Source organism: Equus asinus, chromosome 3 (genome assembly GCF_041296235.1).
Source record: "Equus asinus isolate D_3611 breed Donkey chromosome 3, EquAss-T2T_v2, whole genome shotgun sequence".
NCBI lineage: Eukaryota > Metazoa > Chordata > Mammalia > Perissodactyla > Equidae > Equus > Equus asinus.
The window spans coordinates 104,675,683-104,698,300 of record NC_091792.1 but is presented as its reverse complement, the minus strand read 5'-3'; the positions used below and the strand labels follow the sequence as shown (position 1 = coordinate 104,698,300).

At 38.4% G+C, this 22,618-nt stretch overlaps 2 protein-coding genes across 15 annotated transcripts in view; both read right to left on the bottom strand.

Moving 5' to 3' along the window:
- Positions 1 to 3,712: 3,712 nt before the first annotated feature.
- Positions 3,713 to 14,355, bottom strand: COX18 (cytochrome c oxidase assembly factor COX18). Of its 6 annotated transcripts, none has more exons than XM_070505681.1 (7): positions 13,859 to 14,261; positions 12,560 to 12,664; positions 9,962 to 10,119; positions 9,381 to 9,544; positions 8,558 to 8,679; positions 6,770 to 6,877; positions 3,713 to 4,005 (listed from the first exon to the last, which is right to left on the bottom strand). In XM_070505681.1, the coding sequence occupies exons 4-7, from the start codon at positions 9,523 to 9,525 to the stop codon at positions 3,832 to 3,834; spliced, it is 549 nt and encodes a 182-aa protein (XP_070361782.1). In that variant the 5' UTR covers positions 9,526 to 9,544; positions 9,962 to 10,119; positions 12,560 to 12,664; positions 13,859 to 14,261; the 3' UTR covers positions 3,713 to 3,831. The 6 variants fall into 6 exon arrangements, with proteins under 6 accessions (XP_070361782.1, XP_070361783.1, XP_014702720.3 ...); XM_070505682.1 differs by having other exon boundaries at positions 12,560 to 12,660; positions 13,859 to 14,171; XM_014847234.3 differs by lacking the exon at positions 9,962 to 10,119 and having other exon boundaries at positions 12,560 to 12,660; positions 13,859 to 14,355.
- A 4,447-nt stretch (positions 14,356 to 18,802) lies between these two features.
- Positions 18,803 to 22,618, bottom strand: part of ANKRD17 (ankyrin repeat domain 17) — a 163,186-nt gene continuing 159,370 nt past the window's right edge. For all 9 annotated transcript variants that reach the window (XM_014847236.3, XM_014847237.3, XM_014847239.3 and 6 more), the window contains 3 exons: positions 21,963 to 22,141; positions 21,397 to 21,561; positions 18,803 to 20,666 (listed from right to left, as the gene is read on the bottom strand). In XM_014847236.3, coding sequence (XP_014702722.2) covers positions 20,607 to 20,666; positions 21,397 to 21,561; positions 21,963 to 22,141 — 404 coding nt within the window. In that variant the 3' untranslated portion in view covers positions 18,803 to 20,606. The remainder of the gene's footprint in view (positions 20,667 to 21,396; positions 21,562 to 21,962; positions 22,142 to 22,618) is intronic.

Below are 22,618 nucleotides of genomic sequence, written 5' to 3'. Positions count from 1 at the left end.
GGACCTGGAAAGTCTTCTCCCTGTTCGGTTTTCCCAAGGTCCTTCATGTGGTTTTGCAACCACTCCTGGGTTATTTGTGAGGGTGGCAATCAAGGATTTTGACATTTTTTTAAGCCTCATCTTCCCACCTTGACATCTGGCCAGGATAGGATCGTTCAGGTTTTCTCTCACAATGGTTCCAGGGAAAACTAATTTTGAGTCATTCTGCATATGCCAGTTCCATCTCTTAACATACTTTTGAGTTTGGTTATCATAACGGTATAACATAAACTGATCCAGGAGTGAGTCTCCCTTCCTGATTCTTGGGCTGAGATGCACTGGTAAAAAAGTGACTCTGGGGGCCGACCCGGTGGTGGGTGGTTAAGCTCACTTGCTTCACTTCAGGGGCCTGGGGTTCCCCTGTTCAGATCCTGGGCACACATCTAAGCACCACTTATCAAGCCATACTGCGGCAGGCGTCCCACATAATAGAGGAAGATGGGCACGGGTGTTAATTCAGGGCCAATTTTCCTCAGAAAAAAGATGAGGATTGGTAGTGGATGTTACCTCAGGGCTAATCTTCCTCAAAAAAAAAAAAAAAAAGTGAATCTGGCCTAGAGACAAAAATAAGACCCACAGGAAAAAGAAAAAGATGCCCTCTCAGGGAGGGGGAAGGATAACTAACAAACTGTGGTCCTTGCTCAAGAAGACAAAAGATTTCCTTAATTCTGCAGGCCCAGGATGGAGCTCTGCCAGGAGTCCCTCAGCAATCGAGGAGACAGAAGGGTCCAACAGGCAGTTGTCAAGGGATCTTAACAGCTTGTGTCCTCTGTCCCCATTCAGTACCCACCTCCCCTGACCTCAGGCTCTGGAAGTGCTCCAGACTATGACAAACTGTTGGGGAAATAAGATCAAACAGCACAGACTTGGAATTTTCTGAAATATGACTTGCTGTTTACTAAAAAATCTGCCCAGAGAAAGAAATGTGGGTGAATCTTTACCAGCCTGAAGTCAGGTGAGTGATTCACCTCAGTTCATAACACACCCGTTTCCTTTATACATGAATACATCCCAAGATCCTAGCCACCCCCAAGCCTACCTGAAAATATGCTGAGATCTGGGAACAAGCACCTTGTATTCTCAAATAAACTTACTGTATACATTTGTAAAGCAATTCAAAAAGTTTGAAAATGGGAAAGCAATAATAAATGAGGTAAAATATCCATTTGAAAAAAGATATCAATGTACATTTTGAAATCAAGAAGAATCACAGTAAACAAGGTAAAGGATGCACACGAAAGGAGACTTGCCTATTTGAAAAGGGAGCCACAGCATTTCTTCACTTTTTACTTTTCAGAAAGTGACAAACTTCTTTGAGCAGGACGGTGGAAGAGGGCTGATTTCCCTCATCCCATTAGGAGAAAAACATCTGAATTAGTACACAATGATACACATAGCAAGGGCCAACTTGTTCCAGAGACAGCCAAAGTTTTTCTCAAATTCCCTTTCCTCTTTTTGCTATAACACAACCAGCACACTTTTCTGCCTCTGCTTCCTTGACTGCACATGTTGCAAATGGTCAATTCTTGTTATTTGAGGCAGTTATGTTCTATGAAGGCATCATGAACACTGAATGAGTAGAGATGGAACCACTAGTTGAATATTCTCCTAGAGAATACAGAGGGTCAGATTCCTACAAACCTCTGGTCACATTTTTGTCAAACCATCAATATAATATGTTGTTGATTTATTAACATTGAACTCACAGCCAAGAGTATTGTAACTCATGCCTGAATAAAGCTTATCTAATACAGGTATTTTCTCCTTAAGAAACATCAGTGGTTTGAGAAGCAGCTATAACTGGGGAGGGTGGTGGTTTTTTTGGGGGTGGGATTAAAAAAAACAAAACAAGAAAGAAACCTCAGAGCTTTCTTGTGCTTATGAACACTAGACAGCACTTCAGCATGACATTTGGAGGCCATTTAAAATAACAAAATCACTAACAAAAAGCACTAAAATGGGAAAAAACACGGCACTAAGATCACAGCAAGGACACTTATTTACAGTCTGAGAGCTGAAATAAGAAGGCACCGTGTTGCCCTGTTTGACCTGCTGGGAACATGGGCCTCGGGTGACTCAAAGTTTTTGCTACTCTGTGTATGTCCAAGAACGACATCAAAAGGACTGTATTGATTTGGGGGTTACAAATATATTTTAGCAAGTAGGCAGACTGGTAAATATGAACTGTGTAAATAATGAGGATGGACCCTACATAAGTTTCCATTCCTTCACTGTGATTGAGAGGCACAGCTGCCTCAAGTGGGCAGTCACAACCACAGCTGGGAAGCTGGGAAGAGAACCCAGTCTCAACTGCTACCTCTAAATGCTCAGTGAGCTGCAGTAACATGACAACTAAAATGGCTAAGATTTAATAGACATCACTCAAGAAATGACTAATTCATTTCACTTTAGTTTTTATTTTATTGTAAAAACATGAGACGGGATGACAGGGTACGTCAGAACTAGGTTCATGTTCCCTTTTGATGAAGATTTGTAATTTATAATCTTCTCAAATGCCTATCAAATTTATTCCTAAATATCTCAACCAGAGTTTATGTTTTTTCTTTTTTTGAGGAAGATTAGCCCTGAGCTAACATCTGCTGCCAATCTTCCTCTTTTTTTGCTGGGGAAGACTGGCCCTGAGCTAACATCTGTGTCCATCTTCCTCTACTTCATATGTGGGATGCCTGCCACAACATGGCTCGACAAGTGGTGCATAGGTCTGCACTCAGGATCCGAACCAGTGAACCCCAGGCTGCCGAAGCAGAATGTGAGAACTCAACTGCTGTGCCACCAGGCCGGCCCCACCCAGAATTAATTTTATCATCTTTTCAAACTAAACAAGCAAAAAACTGGGTTCATAATTTATATTTACTTGTCAATTTTTCCTATATTAAACATCTACCATAGTTTAAACCCATTACAGCACTTAATCCTGCCAAATAAAGAACAGTTTATAAAATCACCTCCCTAATAGGGAGCTGCCCTTCTGGTTTTCTTCCTCTGACTAAACGAACTTGATGCTTAAGATTTCCCACTTTGCACTCTAGCAGTACTAGTGCTATACTCCATATTCCAGATTTCTTATAGAAAAAGGAATGTACGCTTTTTGTATTCTTTCAGAACAGGGTTGAGAGGCAACATTACCTACCATACTAGGTACTTTCTTGCATGCATGGACTACTTGACTGCACCTAAGTCCACTTTTTTCAAATCACATATTAACTCATGATCAATGTATGTTCCATTAGAATAAGATTTCTTAAACGAGAGTTACCAAAAAGGCCTTCAGGGGTGGGGGTGGTGGACAATGAAGGTCCCCATGTTGTGAGTACCAGGACTTTTCTGAAGAGAAAACCATAGCTTTATCAGACGTTCAAACAGGTCTATGATCTTCTATACCTCCAAAATTTTAAGAATCAACTCACTGGTTTCTTTTACTTTATAAAACTTTAATGCGTGGCACTATTCAGTGTAACTTGACATCATTCAGTATATACTCCTGTTCTCCAAAGTTCTGGCACCTCCGGCAAGCTGTAATTTTATAGACAGAGCCAGACACTTTCATTCCACTTTTATACTTTTAGTATACAATTAAACATAACTATTTCTAACACTTAAGAGATTTCAGGTATTGTCAAATATATCTGAATTATGTCTTAACCCACAGTACTTCACAAAATTCATGATTTTAAATAAAGGGAAATTAAGCCATATCTGAATTTCTAAGTCTTCTAAATATATTAAGGTGGTAGTATACTTGTAACAGTTTCAAAATTACTGGAAAGTATGTCATTTTCTTGAAATGAACTTGGCGTAAAAGGCAGCAAAGAGGTCCTTATAAGGAGTGTCCGAATCTGACTTGGTCAATGGTATTCGGCAAAGTTGGCGAAACCTAGGAGAACGCAGCAGCAAGTTCTGTGAGAGGCCCATGAAGCTGGAGCATAACCAGTAGAGAACAATCGACTATAAAAAGAAGAAAGGACATGAATGTTAGCACCTTTCCATTTTCCAAGGACACCAAGGTCCAGAGACAGGCAGGCAATAAAAAAGAAAATTACAATCTCTATAAACAGAAGCACACCAGGACTCATCAAGACCTGCTGACATCTGTGACAGGTCTAATAGACGGGTAAGAAAGAAGGTTGAAAGGAAAACCAACAAGTGAAGAAAAAGCAAAAGCGGAGGGATTCATGATAGAAAGTGGATGACAGAGAGCAGCTCCCAGGCAGAGGCCTGAGGGATTTCCCCTCCCTTCTTTAGCAATTAAGCACACGTTTTCCTTAGCGAGAGCCCTGACAAGCTGCCGTACTGGAGGTAGGGTACTAGGGTCACAGCCATTTATAATGACAAACTGAGCCTCCCTAACCTCATTCTCCTCCACATAGTCATCTATCTTCCAAATTTTCCCCAGTGACCAGTTTCTAAGCGTAGTCAGGAGTGCATTATCTCCGCCTCTTTCTGAGACAAAGAGTCTCAGCATTATCTTCGACTTTCTTTTGTATTACCAACCAGATTGATTTATTTAGGTCAGTGACTAAGTTCTGCAGCCTCTCAAAACCTTCCCATACATGCATCTGCTCCAAAGTCTCCTTTGGCATCAGAAGGCAAGCAGGCCCCAGGGGCATGACCACGTGGTGGCTGAGTCTAGGTCCTGGAGTCAAACTGCATGAGCTTGAATTCCATTCACTCAACTTTGAGTAAGTTATTTTTCTTCTGCTTGAGTTTCCTCATCTGTGAACCAGGGACAGAACGGTACCTACCTCAGGAGGCTGCTGTGAGGAATAACTGAGACAAGTCACGTAGGGTGGTCAGCACAGAATGGAACCCATAGTAAGCACTTGTATTTGTTCTTGAGCATGTTTTTAGGGGCAGAAAGTATCGCATTCTTGAAGGGAGACTAGCAGAGTAGTTAAAAGCAGGAACCAAACTGCCTGGATGTGTTAGGACTCTGCCACGTAAGAGATGAGTGACCTTGGAAGAGTTACTTAACCTCTCTGTGCCTCAGTTTGCTCATCACTGAAGTGGAGATTACGACAGCAACTACTTTGGTACATTGTTGGGAGAATTATATGAGTTAACATATGTAAACCATTTAAAACAGTGCCTGGCACAAAGTCAGCGTTGAATGCATAATAGCTATCATCATCATCTGTCTTAGCCACTAAGCAAAAAGTACCCTGAGCCCAATTACAGCAGACTATAAGCTGCCTACTAAGAATCATTCTTCCTCCTTAGTAACAAAAATCCTAATTTTTAGCTGGGTATACCGTCATCTTAAAAAAAAAGACTACTTCCCAGCCTCTTCTGCAGTCAGGTGTAGCCACAGTACTAAGACATAAGTGCAAGGTTTGGTAGGATATCTGGCAAGCCTCCTTAAAACGGCCTGACTGCACCTGAAGTACCCTCCACCACTCCTGCAAGACGACAAGCTTCAGCAGCCGTCAGGACCATGCTGTGGCCCGAAGGAGAGACAATGCAGGCTGTGGATGACAGAGCAGTAAGAGAGAAGCAGGCTGGGCCTCTCCCGTCCTCAAGGAGCGGGCACATCAGCTCCACACGCAACTGCCCAACTCTGAATTTCCTATATTGGAGAAAATAAACTTTTGGGGATTTAAGGCACTGCTTTTTAGATCTCTGTTACTCATTTAGAACCCAACTGCTCATGAAACTTCACTATTTTATTTGATCTGGTTTCCTCAGTTTTAAGTGGCATTATTTCTCCCCAGAAATGTAGTGAATCTGTACTGTTCTATTCTTACAGGGTATTTTACAACAGTACTACTACATGAAAAGTACTATAATAAGCACTTGATGTCATTTCATTAATTCTCACAGACATTAGGATGTCTATTTTAGAAATGAGAAAACACTGTTTTATACAGGACCAACGACAGTATTATGTCCAAGGGACAGCTTTAAAAACACATTTTTGATGCTGAACACATACTGTTACAGATTCCTAAGACAAGTACTATAAAGCACTTCTATATATGCTGATATAACCCTAACTACCAGCAGCAAATGAATTCTACTTTATGGTCTATGTGTTGGCTCTGAGCAAAGACAGAGATATTCCTGACACAGCTTTTGCTCTCTTAGCACTAATATCCATGGGAAATAAGCAAAAGCCTAAAAACATGAAATAAATGCAAACATAACTATTTCTTTTTCTATTTCTATCAAAGTTTAATTACATATAAATGGGGACAAATGTTCCTATCTCATGCAGTTGTTATGAGGTTACATATCATTACATATGAACCCATATGGACTTGGCACAAAGTTTTGTTTCTTTTTTAAGTAATAAATTCCTTGGCCCAGTCTATGTAGACAGAAAGAACTCAATATATCAACTAATCAAACAGAGCAAATACTATGTTTATAGTACTGTGCAAGGTACATTGCAAGACTTTTTTCAAAAAAAGGGTGAACTGGTATTTTAGTTTAAATTAAAAAAAATAGAATTTTTTTAATTAAAAAAGGAAAAAGGAGTTTGATTTAGTAGGAGAGTCAAGATACATTCACATAAAGGAAGATTAACCAATCCCAAGAAATACACAAGTGTCACTTGGCGATACAGACAGATCAGCTACTATGGAAACTCGGAAACTAGTAAGGCATCGAGCGGTGAGAGGAAGCTCAATAGCAGAGGCAGAATTGCAGCCAGGCTAAGCTAAGAACAGAGAGGAGTCAGCACACGCTACACACAACGCTGGTGGTTACTCACTGAAGGTAGCGTCGCAGCAACTGGAATAATCAACACTGATACCGCACGGACAAAGTGTGTAATATACGTCTGAAAACGAGACATTCCGATTTTCTGCAGAGCAAAAATCTGAAGGGGTAGAATATATACATATACAATGATTATGAAAATGCATATTAAATTAGATGAGCTTTAAAACACAAACCGATTTTTGACTGGCCTCCACCTACATTTTAATAAAAGTAAAAAAAGTTAAAAATAAAACAGATAAATTTATATGGTTGATCATGTATCTTTTAAAAAACTCATGCAGAATTCTTAAATAGAGCTTTAACAGCAATAAAGAAGAGATTCAGCTATATTAAACAGAATCATAGCATAATTTTTACATGTCAACGTGTTTTTAAAGATTATCTGTAAGACTACAAGTCCCTTCAAGACAGGCATTATGTATGAATCATTCCCCTTGTTTCTTTGGCACCTAAATACAGTGCCCAGCATAAAGAAGGAACTTAATAGATACCTCAGGTTTTGGTATGGCTCCATGGAATAAGGGGAAGAATCAAGGCTAGGCAAGACAGTAACAACTTATGAATTACCTATTTAAGAGCCAGCACAGCGTAATGATATGAGCATAGACTCTAGCCTAACTCCCCAGGTTCACGTGACAACCCTGCATTTAGTGGTTATGTGACTTGCGCAAGTTATTTAACTTTTCTGTGCCTTACTTTCTCTACCCTTAAATGAAGGTAATCAAAGTACCTACATCAAAGGATTACTATAAGAATTAAATAAGTTAATTCACGTAAGTTGATTACAATAGGGCCTAGCACACGGTGTATGTTAAGTAAGAATAAGCTTTTATTAAACTTGTGCATGCTGGATCGTTAGATAGTGTAAAGGAAAGACTTGAGGACTGACATTAATTCATTGTGACCTTGTGTTTATCATTTCCTCCTTTCTAACAAATAGTCACTAAGTACCAACCACATTCACAGAAGTGTGCTAGGTGCTCTTACAGAAACATATTTAGACTACACATGTAGGCTTTCTTCAAGAAATTTTCACTCAAGACCTTACAGTATCATCTACATTCTTCTCGTCTGAAAAAATAAGGGGTGTATCAGATTTCCCAAATAGAGACCAGCAGACATGAAGTCTGTGAGATCTCAAGTGATGTAGATCATTTCTAAGGTTTCTTCCAGTTCAGAGTCTATGCTCTTCTCAGAGTCTGAGAACAGCTCTTTATGAAATTAAAGGCATGATTCCCTTAGACTGTTGAGTAAAGCAGCATGGGATAATGGTAAGCCATGGTTGAGAGGTCAAATTTTACATGTATAAAGAAATTCTATGACTTTTCTAAGGTCATATAGCTAAAAAATGGCAGTCAGGTATTGACTGTGTTCCCTGCCTACAAATTTACATACTAAGCATATACACAAAACACCAATCTATTGTGGGAATAAAACTATACTGATTAGGCATCTTAATTACTGTCTTTATCGGAAGCGAACCACAAAACTGTATGTATTCAAGTCATATAATTTTAAAGCTGACAGAAACTTTGGAAGCATTCTGACTCAGCTCTCATTTTAATTATAAGCATTCTGACACTGAGGGGTTAAGGAACTGGCCTAAGACAGACAGACAGTTTGTCAATGGCTGATCTGTAACCAGAAACCAGGGAGTCTCAATTCTAGCTCAGAGCTACCACCGCCAACTCAAACACACTGATATCTGATGTCAGAACAGCAACAACAAAATCCCAATGATTTAAATGGAAAACAAATTTCACTTAAAACCACTGACCTCTACTATTAATAAATTGATGACACCAACGGAGACAGGCAGAATCCAAGTGGAATCCAGTGCAGTGAGGTCACGAAACCACAGGACCCCACCAGAAGCTAGCTGCTCCTGGACAGAAAAACCTGCTGAGACAGTTTTATAAAGAAAACAAAAGAATTTCTAAAAATAGCGGAGGGAAATACACAAGACATAACTAGTCTGATAATTCCAAGAAGGCGTCCCTCAAACTAAAGACTTGCATTGGTTTTATTCAGCTTATTTTCATTCCACAACATAAACTAGTCCTTCCTGTATTGAGAAAGAGGCAGGCAACTTTCTATAGCAAACAGACGTACAGAGCCTAAAGATATGCGGCAGTAATCTTTTAAGATTTAAATTTAAATAATTATTTCTCCATAGGCTGCTTTCTTTCAAGTCTATTTAGATTACTTTTTGGTTAGAAATGCCTTCAAATGAAAATAAAAAACAAATGCTTTAGTTTATATCATTTCTTAATGTTGACATTTATAATCATGAAAGCTTTTTCTGGTCTCTTAACTTTATAAATGGAAAAATTCTTGGCCATGAAACTGAATTATGGAATTATAAACCTGATTTCATTACGATCTCCAAGAAGCAGTATTACTAATGTCCTTCCCAGATTCATTTGTTTTCTCAACACAGCTAATTTACTTATACTTAATATTTTAAATTCTACACCCTTAGAAGGAAGACGGTAAAAGTATTCTACTTATAAAAAGCATGGGAGGTTGTTTTTTTCTTTAGATGACAAAGACAATGTTAGAGAACTTATTTGGGGGAAACAAACTTCTGTAATAACTACCTTCTGAACGTGCCGCCCCTGTGCTAAAATTCCGGAGAGCAACAGACATGAAGATCCACATTGGAAGCTGGATCCAGACCAGAACAGTGGCCTTGAAAGGGTGGCAGTTGTCCCGAACATACAGCTCTGAAACAAGCCTCCGCATATTCTTTAGATAAGTGAGCCTAGTTTGAAAGAAGAGGGGAAAAAGGGAAAGGAGAAAATGTCATTTAACTACAGTCATGTGTTGCTTGATGGGGATACCTTCTGAGAAATGTGTAGATAGGTGATTTTGCTGTTGTGCAAACATCACAGAGTGTACTGAAGGGGAACAAAATTTGCCACTCCAAAATATGTCTCTTTCATATGAGGAATACTTTAGGCTGATTATTTTTAAGAAACAAAAGACCCAAATTTCTTCCTCTTACCTCCTCTTTAACTGCCTAAAAGAATTCAGAGAAAACACTTGTCTCAGGAGGCAAGCCATCACCTTAGCACAACGTGAACTAGAAAAGCCTATTTGTTGGGCTCCCCGCTCTGTGTTCTTCTGTTTCTGTGTGGCCAAATGTGTGCTTTCCAAATGTTTGTTCCTTTCCACCTACCTGTGAATTGCCTTCCTCACCTTTGAAGTCTCCGACTCTTCCCACTCCCAATATCATCTTTTGTCTTTTGCTGAGGATGGTATTTAAGGTGAGGGCTTCCGCCATTTTGGTGAGTTACTGAGTTTTCCTGAGTTTCTCCCACGTACGGTCATACATTGCTTAACAAGAGGGACATGTCCTTAGAAATGCATCATCAGGTAATTTCGTTGTTGTGTGAACATCACATAGTGTACTTACACAAACCTAGATGGTACAGACTACTACACACGCAGGCTGAATGGTACTAGTCTTATGGGACCATCACCATATATGTGGTCCATTGTTGACCAAAATATCATTAGGCAGCGTATGACTGTATTAACCGCTTTATACCCATAGCACAAACATTCTCATGTTGTGGTTATTAGCTAAAAGATTTGTGTACAATTTTTACTTGTCACAGGCTGTATTGAGGGGCTGCATAAACAAACGGCAAGTAAAGCCTTTCACTGAAAATTCTCTAGCAATGTTCGCAAATTATATAACAATTCAATAAATCTGATATTGTCAGACTACAGGCTTTGCGCCTGGTAGTCTTTGGCCAATTAGACTTTAACAAGGGAAATTTCACTACTGACATGGTATGTATAACCAAGATTTATACCAGAAATACTAAAGGTGAAAGCACATTTTACTCAAATCCGTCCACTCCATCCAAGCTCACTGACTTGATCCCTGCATACCTCTTTTGAAGCAATGTGATTTTGTACTGAGTATGCTCTTGGTCTGTCAAAATGGTCTCTATTCTTCAATCAACTCTTTCATGAAGATTTTCTTAATCTATTTCTCTGTTAACTATATTAGTTATTCCTGTTCTTAAATCCTACTTTCTAGACTACAGTCTCCTTGAAGGTCAAGTGTTGGGTCTTATTTATCTCTAAATCTTTTTTTTTGAGGAAGATTAGCCCTGAGCTAACATCTGCTGCCAATCCTCCTCTTTTTGCTGAGGAAGACTGGCCCTGAGCTAACATCTGTGCCCATCTTCCTCTACTTTATATGTGGGATGCAGATGTCCACACCCAGCATCCGAACCAGTGAACCCCAGGCCACTGAAGCGGAATGTGTGCACTTAACTGCTATGCCACCTGGCCGGCCCCTCTAAATCTCTTGTAGCATGTTTTGTAAAAAGGTATGCATTCAACAGGTTTGCTGAATTTAATCGAATTATAGTGTACTGAATTAAGACAGTACCACAGACATTCCAGGCTCTTTGTAATTTAGCCTCTGCCTTCTCTTCCAACTTTATCTCTTGTTACTCCTCTACAGATGCCTGTATATTCTAGTGCCTGAATGACTTAGGTTACCCAACAATCAGACTTCTACATTAGTATGCCTTTGGAAGTTATTATATCATCTGTGTAGATAACCCACTTTCCTGGCTGTCTACATCACAAATTCCCTTTCACCCTTCAAGACTAAGCTCCATTGAAAAATGCAGGAAACCCTCAGATGTGTCTTCCTAGAACACCACCCATCTGTATAAGGATGTGTCTGGACAATCATCCTGCTCGTGCTGCACAAGCAAGTGCACAGTCTTGTCTAGGCTGGATTCATAACCCAGGTGAGCAGCTACTAATCTGTTCTTTTGGCCTAGAGCTGTAGTTCTCAGATTTCTCTGATCACTAAAACTTCAAAACTATAGGTTTGCCAACTTTATTTTATTAAGTAAAGACATTAAGCTATCACGATGACTTTTTTAAATGTAAGGTCTTTTTAACACTAAATAAAAAGGGAGGCAATTTCGGACTGAAGATAGTTGGCAAATTTACACCTATACAGATAAAAATATATAGATAACCATACATATATATATTACATATTCATAGTACAAAGCCCTTATTTTTCTCATTGTTGTGAACTGGTGAACACTCTGTCACAGTCCAGTAAGGATAAGAATTTGGGAAACTAAGTAGTAGCTTAGGCTGAGTGAAGAAGGAAGACATAGAAGAAGTTCCCAGTGAATGAAGGCAAGCATACAACTGCAACCTGGTCAAGCACCCTTGGGTAAGGGCTCTCTAAGAGCCCAGACACACACCTACAGAGGGTAACCACAGTGGATGGACAGCACAGTGGCTATCCAGTTGCTCCCACCATGGCATTCACATTTGCTACCTCCCCATTTGTGTGGGCTATTGCCTGCTACAACTTTTACAAAAAGGCCAAGTTTATAAATAATCTATATCATTTATTGACTAAAATCCTAACAGACTGGCACAGTATCTTCATCCTGTGAAGCGTTCCCTGCAGCTCCACGATGACCCAACTCCCTGTGCATACCTTATTTATAGTACTTAATTCAGTCATTATTTGATAACAGGTCTTTTTAAGTAGGCTGGTGTCCCTTAAGAGCAAGGAACTTACTCTTCTTATCTGTTTCTCCATTTCTTTGTTTTCAGTCCAGTATATAAAACTATCATGCCACATAAACTTAATAAAATATTAAAGAGTAAAAAGAATTACTTTGCTACGAAAGCTACAGAACACCCAAACCTATAATTAACATCATCACTTACACATTATATATACATTCACGGTCTTATATGCATAGAATCAGCTTACCTGGCAACTCTTTTGGACCACCCCAACTGATGTGCACGAACTGCAACTTCTTGGTTAAGACACCTTGCAATGTTTTTTATTTCTGGCTGCAAATTTTCCACCTAGCTAAAGAAAAAGTAGAATTTGTTATGCGCACATAAAGGATCTTTATTCATAACCACTCATAATTTTACTCTCTATTCCCTCAACTCATTTAAAAATGTGGTTTACTGATCATGCCAAGAAACTTTAAGTCTAAGCATAACATGTTTGTTTGCGTAAGAGATCCTCAGATACAACCAAATTCAAATTCCAGCTTCTACACTTAGCTGTGTGATCTTGGGTAAGTTACTTAACCTCTGAAATCCTGTTCCTTCATACATAAAGCTTACAACAGTGCCTACTCCACAGGGTTATTATAAGGATTAAATGAAAACTGCACCCTGCACTTTAATGTTTCATCCCTGGATTTACCAGTAATGGAAACTGAGAAAAGAGAAGTATATTAATTAAGAGGCTTTAATACGCTCTGTGACAGCCAGAGAGCCACAAAAAATTTGCCGGTATTTCTGTCCCGTGTTAATTTTCTCTGTGAAGTAGCTCACTGCCTTAACGGTGCTGATGATTCCCTTCCTGTGCCGTTTCCGGGTTTTCTTCCCCAATTATAATAATCTAAAACCATGAAAGCCATTACTTTTGAAGTTTCATATTTGAATAATACTTTGCTTTCAAAGCACTTTAATCCTATTATCTGATTTCATGCCATAACATTGTGAATTAGGCCAGGAAGATATTACTATTCTGATTCCACAGAAAAGATAATGAAGCCCCGAAGGTCAAGTGGCTGCGACCAACCAGACACAGGCTTGTAGGTGGTACGGCCTGAATAAGGAACCAAATTTGCAAATTGCTAGCTTAGTTTTTTCCTACGGAGAAAGATGAGCTGGAATACTTGGGGAGGAAAGATGCTGCAGACATACAGGCTGTTAGAACCTTTAAGAAGGTAATTTTATAGGTTTCTCCAAACAATTTCTTCCGGTACTGATTCCTTTATTTCTCTCGTTCTCTAACAGCAAGCTTAGTAACTACTTATGCTTTGAGCACATACCCAGTAGGGTAAACGAAATGACAGGTACAAGTTTCGCCAAACATCTATTTCGCACATCCAATGCTAGCTAAATTTCTTAGCAATAAAGTGGTCACGATGATTAACACTAAGCACACCGGAAGTATCCAGGGATCTTAAGCCACTGGTAGACGTCAACCAACCCTCCCCGGAGACGGAAGCGCAGGGTCCACGCGCGGGTCGGCGCCCCTCACCTTGGCCAGGATGTAGTGCTGATAGGCGGCTAGGGGCAGGGTGACGGCGCCGCGCAGGGCCACGGTGGTGAGAAGGATGCTGCCCCACCAGGGCAGGCCCGTGGCGGAGTGCGCGCCGAGCAGCACTTCCTCTGCGCCCTGCACCGGCGCCGACCTGGCCAAGGCTTCGTACCAGCCACCCTGGCCGCCCGGGCCCACTGCAGAGACCGACGCCACTGCCCACAGTGGCAGAGCGGAATGCTTGGCGCAGCCTGTTGAGGCCAGCGCAGCCGGCGGGCCCCTGGCCCCGAGCTGCAGGGAAGGGAGCGGCCGCAGCCATCTACCGCCTAGCCGGCACAGCATATCCGCAGCCAAGGCTTAGCGCGGAGCGCGGTGCTCATAGCCTAGCAGCGCGCACCGCTCTGCTGACGCCGCTACGCGCATGCGCGGGCGACCGCTGGCGTAAGGCGGACGCGCGCCTGCCCGCAGCCACCATTCACCTTCCTGGTCAAGCGAGTGACGTCTTGCGTCGCACTGGGGATGACGCAAGAGAGAGGGAAGTTCCGCCTTTCCCACGCGGCGCTGGGCAAGCCTACTGCGCGCACACGGAACTTTCCCGCTGCTGGCGTGGAGTCGCGAAGCTCGCTGTTGCCCTGCGCCGGGCGGGGCGTTCTCTAGGGAGCGCTCGCCTTGGAAAGTGCCTTCAGCGTGTGCTCTTCCATTCTTTTTCACTTAACCTCCTGGCGTCACTTGTAGTAGGTTAAGCTTGGTGGGTAGTTTTTGTGACTGGAGGTAGTTCCCCACCTCGTTACGTGCACTCTGCTTCCGTTAGAGATTGAGATTATACTGCCAAAGAGTCAAATAGGTTGCTGAAATGCCAGTTTGTAGAGAGGCATGTGTTTGTGGCCAACCCGAGTTTTAATTAACTACCTTCAAGCAGCAGGCATAATTCAGTCTGTGGTATAAAGATTTAACCGGCTCATCTGTTCCAGTTAGCATCTTCAAGCCCACGTGTAAACTGAGTTTCCTTCAATATTTTCTCTTTCATTAGAAATAGCATATGAATGGTAAAGTACTATATTCTGACTTAAGGGGAATAATCACTAGCAGGGTGGTGAATACTTTACTACTGCTCACATGTACCCCATAGACTTTCAGGAGCCTGAACAGCAACATTAGGTGTCTTCTGGTTAAAAAGAATACGCAAAGTCTACACGGACTAGTTCTTAGTTTTGTGTTCCTGGCAACAGCAAGCAAACGAATGACATAAAGTTTCTCATAGAAGGGTCACCCTTAGACCTAGAGGCCAAATTGTGTTGAGTGGAATAAAATGCTGATTAAAACGAAGCCTCCGACAAGTTGGGATAATGTCAAGTGCGGCTACTGTTAGTGCTTCATTGTGCACCCACCCAAATTGATGTCTATAGGTGGATATTTAAATATGTTCAAATATACACATCCCAATATATGCTCTATAGAGACTTTCCTTTTTAAAAGAAAAAGCCTACCAATGTATCTCCCTATTTAAATTAAAAAAGCAGCAACCATTTGCTGACTACTGATTTAAAGCGGGAACTAATTTTAAATGGAAATATTTTGCCTAAAGATTGTGGGAGTACAGAGGCAACTTCTATGCTGCCACCCCCCCTCTCCCTCCAGAGAGCTGGTAACATTGGCAGTTAGCCCTTCCAGTGGCACTGAAGCCTAGGGACTCTGACTTTTTAATATCCAGGAAAAAGGAAGTTGATTAAAAAAATCCGTATTTATGCATTCACTGCTCATATAAAGTAAATCAAGTGTTTTCAAGCTACTCCTCAGATCTCTAAGACTTTCTCCCGTGGAGCTGTATCAGGGGTCAGGCCTGGGACCTCTTCAAGCAGTGTTGGTCTATCTTTTCTGCTACACATTGGGGTCACATATTCTCATTTTAAAGGGTTCCAGGCTTTAAGTTTGAGAATTGTAATCTAAATAAAATTTATGAATGTTTTAAGTTCTGCTAATTTCATATATGTAAACATGAATTTTTAAATTCATATAATGGGGATGATTAAAACTTGCTATCTACTTGGTGGAGAATATTAGGGGAAGTATTTGTCAATTATAAAGCCAAAAGCAAAAGGAAAGTGTTAGCACTAATGTGTATGTTAATCGTCATCCAACATTATGATACCTTCTGTCTTCTGAGTTGCAGAATACAATATAAAATGACTATACAAATATTGAGCAAACCAACCGAAATCACGTCAACTCTAACACTTCACTAATGAACTTGTGCAACACATTAAAATACTTTTTTTTTTTTTTTTGGTGAGGATTGGCCCTGAGCTGACATCTGTGCCAATCTCCCACTATTTTGTATGTGGGACATGGCCACAGCGTGGCTTGATGAGCAGTGTGTAGGTCTGTGCCAGAGATCCGAACCCACAAACCCTGGGCCACCAAAGCAGTGTGTGCGAACTTAACCATTACGCCACTGAGCCGGCCCCTAAAACACTTTTTAAAAGTTCAACCTTTATATTACTGTTGTGTCACACAACTAATTTTTTTAACTTTATTTAAGCTCCTTAAAAACAGAGACTATATATTTCATTTTCTTTCTGCAGTATTTGAAATTCTTATCACAGTGCTAAACACAGGAATGCAGCTCAAAATTTGAATATAGGCTATTATACATATAAACTGTACAGTCATTTAAATTACTCATTCTCAAATATGCCTTCTGAAATGTATGGCAAAAGAACCTTCAAAAGATAAATGATTTTCACAAGCAATTGTTATTCTGTGGAATCAGATTTAGGTTTAACTTCTTTCTTTCTTTCTTAAGGCATTACTTTTCAAAACCAAAGCTACTCAATACAGAATTATTTTTTTTTCCTGCTGAAAAACCTCCTCATATCATCTTTCTTATAACTGGTTCTTAAGTATTGAGCATGCAAAATTGGCTTTTACTTTTCAAAAGTGTGAATTCATTTAAAGGAAGAAGTCTAATATGAAACTTACAACACACCTATTAGTTCTGTATTCCAGCTATCACATTATAAAGGGATTCTTATTTAGGTTAAAGCCTCAGTGGCACATTTTTCTCTATATTCACTTACCTAAAATACAAGTGATAGTATTTTTGCAATCAAGGTATGTAACACAGTGGGTTGTATTAAAAGCACTAGTAATGCTCTTACCCTGAATTCTAGTCACCTGGAATTAACACCAGTTAATTTGCAATTAATAACACCAGTTAATTCACAATAACAGCCATTAATTCAATGTTGTGACTTATTTAAGCAAGCATTTATCAATGGGATGTATATTTCTAAAGAGATTCAGGAGCATCCAGAATTTACAAAGTATAACATAAGTATATTAAACATTAATATTAAAAGACATCTGGAGGAGCCGGCCTGGTTGCGCAGTGGTTAGGTGCGCACGTTCCACTTCTCGGCAGCCCAGGGTTCACCAGTTTGGATCCCGGGTGCGGACACGGCACCGCTTGGCAAAAGCCTGCTGTGGTAGGCGTCCCACATATAAAGTAGAGGAAGATGGGCATGGATGTTAGCTCAGGGCCACTCTTCCTCAGTAAAAAGAGAAGGATTGGCAGTAGTTAGCTCAGGGCTAACCTTCCTCAAAAAAAAAAGAAAAACAGAAAGAACGAAAAGAAAAGACATCTGGAGAGATTTGCTTATCTAAAGTAAAAATACACTGAGTAGATGGAATACTGAATCTCTATATTATAGTGATTAAAAACAGTGAATTGGTTTTCCTTTGAAATTTTAATCACTGAAATAATCTGATTTAAAACTTGTCATTTAAAAGAAACTTTCGGCATGCTTTAAATGTTCTGTTCTGTAATGCCAGATCTGTGGGAATGAGTGTGTTTCTGAAAAACACTGAAGTACAAATAGATTGAATAAATCAGAAAGTCTGAAAAGATTCTGTGATCTTCAATTTCCTTGTTTAGTCTAATATGTTGTATTGTTTTAAAAGTAAAGTGGATAATATAGTGTGCAAAATAATTTTTATGAAATGTGTATTTAAGTCATTTGAGTCAAAAGAAAGATGGAATACTTTCATGAAGAAGACAGGATCAGTTAGTACTTACCGTCCCTCCACTTTTCCTTTCCTGAAAGAAAAGTGACTATAAGTTTAATAATTTATCAAAAAATTATTTTCAATTACTAGCAAAATAAAATGATTTAACTTTACAGTAACAGGAAACAGAAGGGAAAAATATCTTTCACATGAATACTAAAATGAGTTTTTGTGAATATGTTGATATATGATGAAACATATGTTGAAAAGGCATGAAATGGGGATTCTGTTGGCACGCAACAAAATCGTTTCTAAAACAGAATGGTTGGTATAAACAGATTACACAATAAATGGAATATTAACTATTTGGGGATTTAAGGCGTGAACTAACTCAAGTGTTATTTCCAAGAGTTAAGTTACTTCTTAAAATAAGGGAAAAGAAATACCTTATGTAGTCTGCAATTACTCACACCACATACTTTCAAAAAGGGGGAAAGAAAAAGACCTGCATGGTCTCAAAAGATTATGTTCTTTTTTTATTGTTCAAATAAAAATGCACTGCATTACATCTGAAATATAAAAAATGTATTTGAAAAATGTTCCTAGTACAGACCTCTAAAACCATGGTATTGTACTTAACAAGCCTGATCCCCAAAACTAAATATGGAGCATTCCAATCTATATCCCCCCTGTCCCACAGTTTGAAAGTCAAGAAAATATAGGGGTTTTTTTCCTCTCCTTTTTAGTAAGACATGCCATCTTAAGAAATTCAGTTTTGTGAATCCACATAACTCAACGTGTTGTAATAAATATTGGGTAGTATCTGTTATCTAGCAGGATTATTTTAATTAGAAAATAACCCTAGTTAACACAGGAAAAAAAATTATAGGATAGTGGCAAAAGTCATATAAAATACTCTGTTAAATATCATTACACACCTTTCATAGTAAAGTGCTATAATTTTATTTTATTTCAAAGTTAGATTAATTTGTAGGATATCATTTAGCTTTTCCTTCAAATTTGGTCATATCAATCAGAGACAGGTAGAAAAACAAATTTATATATTTTAAGACCACCTCCTAAAGATATAGTTGTGTTTTTTACACACTTCTGGATCTGTTTGAGCAATCTTCTTTTACTCTTTACTCAGGCTACTAAAGAAATCATTTCATTTACTTGAATAGCCAAGAAACCATACTAATAATATCAATTCTGGGTGATTTATCTGAATTTTAGTTGATGTTTATGTTTCACCACTGTGGAATTTATGTCTAATTAAAAAAAAAAGACAGATTGATACATACATTACTTCACTTTTATGCTTACTTTCTTTTACATTTCGACCATAGAATTTATTTTTCAATATGAGAGAGGGTAGGACACATATTTTTCTTGGATATGTTACTGTTTATTATTTCAAGTGAATGAAATAGATAAATTCCACTGAGTAGTTTAGTGTGGCCCTGATCTTATATAAACAAGTTAAATGGAGACTTTATCTTATAATCTGTGTATTCATATTTACCATAAATTGTCTTAACGACAAATGCAAAATTTCTTTTATTACTTGCCCCAAGTTAGCTGTTGATCCTTTTCACTGATAATATACAAGTGTAGAGAACAAGAAGCCTTTAAAATTTGAAAAATAAAAAGATACTTTCCACTAAATTACTGAAAATTGGAATTTTTATGTTGACTCTTGATGACTAGAAAGCCAATGTTAAGAATCAATATTATCCAATATAAAATAGTACACTGAATTGTTTAATAATAAACAGTATATTAAGAGCTTGTATATGCCGACTGGCAACCAGTGGTGGCTTTTTAAGTTCTCAGAAAGACTAAACACTTTATGGTTAGAAGAAATCACAGGTGATGATGAAGGTGTTCCATCTGTCTGTAGCAGCCATTACAGTAAAAATCTTTACAAAATTATTTCACGATCAGCAAGAGAATTTTACTGGTATTAGTGGTAAAGGTGAGGAGAACAGAGTGAAGAGAGAAGTGTGTATTAGTTTTAAAAGTGTGAAAAGGTAATACAAAGACATGGAAAAGTGATAAATTTCTTCTTCTATATGTGCCTTGCTGCAAACAAACTCAAAAGTGAGCAAGATGGGTATTTTAAAAGCCAACGTCGGGAAAAATTCACGGATAATGCCCATTGTTTTGCTTTATACTTAAATTACACAAGCAGAAAAGTTATGCTTATTAATAGTTTAATGTATGAAGGAAACATCCAGATTTCTGAATATGAAGGTACATATCTCACATTAATTTAAGTCTACATAAAGTAGAGCCTCTATACTGACATATTGAAATTTACTTTCTGCTTAGCCTTTTCTGTTATGTAAACAATTGTACATTTATTTGCCATTCTAAAACTTCAGGATCAAGTTTACATAATTTTGCTAAATTTCCGTGTTTGCTCAGAAGCAGTTTACAGTACTAAAACCAACCAGCCAAAGAACAGCTTCAACAGAAAGTTATGTCCAAAGGGGAAGAGGGAAAGAAAAAAAGAAAAATGATAAGAAAAATGCTAACTAAGGTAAAACGGATGATGATGGGGAATGGGCAGTCACAAATGTTCACAGAAAATAGGTCAGTTAGTAAGTTCTTCTGCAAAAAGCCTACACACTTCAGTCAAGCACATCAGTAGAATGATTTGGGAGCATAAATTTTTTTTCGGCCACTTGTGATTTCCTCTGAATAAAAAGGAATCTGCAGGCTAACAAGCTGATCCTCATCAGCCAAGCTGGTTCATATGCACACTGTTCATGTGAGGTGCCCAAGGTCCAGTCCACACCTGTGAATATAAAGCACATATTTTATTAATTATGTCTTTAACACAGATTTGATTAAAACGAAATTCTTAAAAACTAAGTGCTCTTAATATCTATGGACTAAAATAGCTAAATCTCATTCAACGTATAACATACTCAGAAACAATGAAGAAAAGCAATGATTGATAAACCACTTTTTTATCTGTCATTTTCCTGCCTCGCCTTTTATCCCTCAAACAGGATCTGACTTATCAACATCTTTTTTAAACCGTTACCCGAGCACATACAGATTGATGATTGTGGAATAAAAATGAGTCCAAGACATCAAACATACAACAAAACAAGCTAAAATATACAACAATTTCTGTGAATTTTCAGTTATAATTATACATTTGTTTTGACATTTCTCATACTTTTAATAAATAACCTCTACATGGCCCTTTTCACACCACTAGTAAATTTTGATGTATAAAATTACACTACAACAATTTTGCAACTTAAAATCTTTTACTTACCATCTGCTACGCCATGGAATATATTATGCCTTTCATAATTTTAGCCACAAACCATGACCTTTGGTACCACATCACCAAATCTTTTTCTAAATCTCTCTGCTATATTCCAGCTATATTTAATTTCCCTCAATTTCTTCAACTGCCCATAATCACCATACTCTATCATAATTTACCTGTATCCTATTTATCTTGGCATCTCTTAACACTAAATAAATGTTCCCTGAATGGTCAGCCTTACCGTTTGAGGGCCATTATTTTCTGTGGAGCTTGAAACCATCTTTATCAGGGAGTTCCAAGAGGGGTCCGCAGCATGAGGGCCATTAAATATGGGTCCTCCAGCACCATCAGGAATAGGTGCTACTGGAGGAATCATTGCATTCCCATACACAGAAAAAGGCATACCCTTAAACAAGGAGAAAACAAAGATCATGCACATTCAAGTCACTGCTTACTTTTCCCAATATAATCAATAGCCTTAAAAATTGATATTTGAAACTTACAGGTCATTGGAAACATGTAAGTTATCTAGGTAATCTAAAAATTATTTTCCATTACATGACTTCTTCTAGTATTAGATTATACACAAACCTACTATATCCAAAATATTTTGTCAAAAAACATTTCTCTAAACAACTGGGACACAATCTAGACATAAATATTTATATTTTAGCCATATTTTGACCCATAATTACAGCCAAATCCCCAGCATCATTTCACAAATGCTTAGCCACTTGGAAGTGAAATAAAGCTAATAATAAGAAAACCATTAGAAATAATGAAAATGCTTATTTAAATCACCATTACCCCAACTTTAGGAAAGTCCATGTATCCTGCAGGAACATGCTGATGGAATGTACCAGAAGGAGTTACAATTCCTGTACTCTCTCTCTCCATTGCTTGATGCTGTGAAAACACTCCTGGATCAGACATTGGCCTATGAATCATAGGATTTCCCATCCCAGGGTTACACCAGTCTACTTTGTCTGAGGGAAAACAGAGGCAGAAAAAAACAGTTATTTAAAATCAGAAGACAGCAAAATATTTTATATATATCTAATATTTTCCACATTGAACTGTGAATTTCTTCAAAATTATGACCTACTTTTATATATTTACTGCAGCATTTACATGTTTGTAGGTAGTGTTAGTGGCCTAATAAAATAACCTGAACACTTGTGTTACAAAACAAAAGAATAAAAACTAAGAGAAGATAAAAGTTAAAGAGCCTCAAAGGAAATATTAATATCTCCTTAATATGATGAAATGAAGAAAAGAATATGCTTGCATCAGACTATTTTCAGAAAACAATGATAAACTCAATGGAAGATCACATGGGAGCAAAAAATGTTCTGAACTCTTAAATAAAAGTGATTAGTCAAAATAAAGAGATATGAGTACAGATCTTTTAAGAATGACTATGAAAGTTAAATACTGCTTACAATATTTTAGTTAAAGGCATA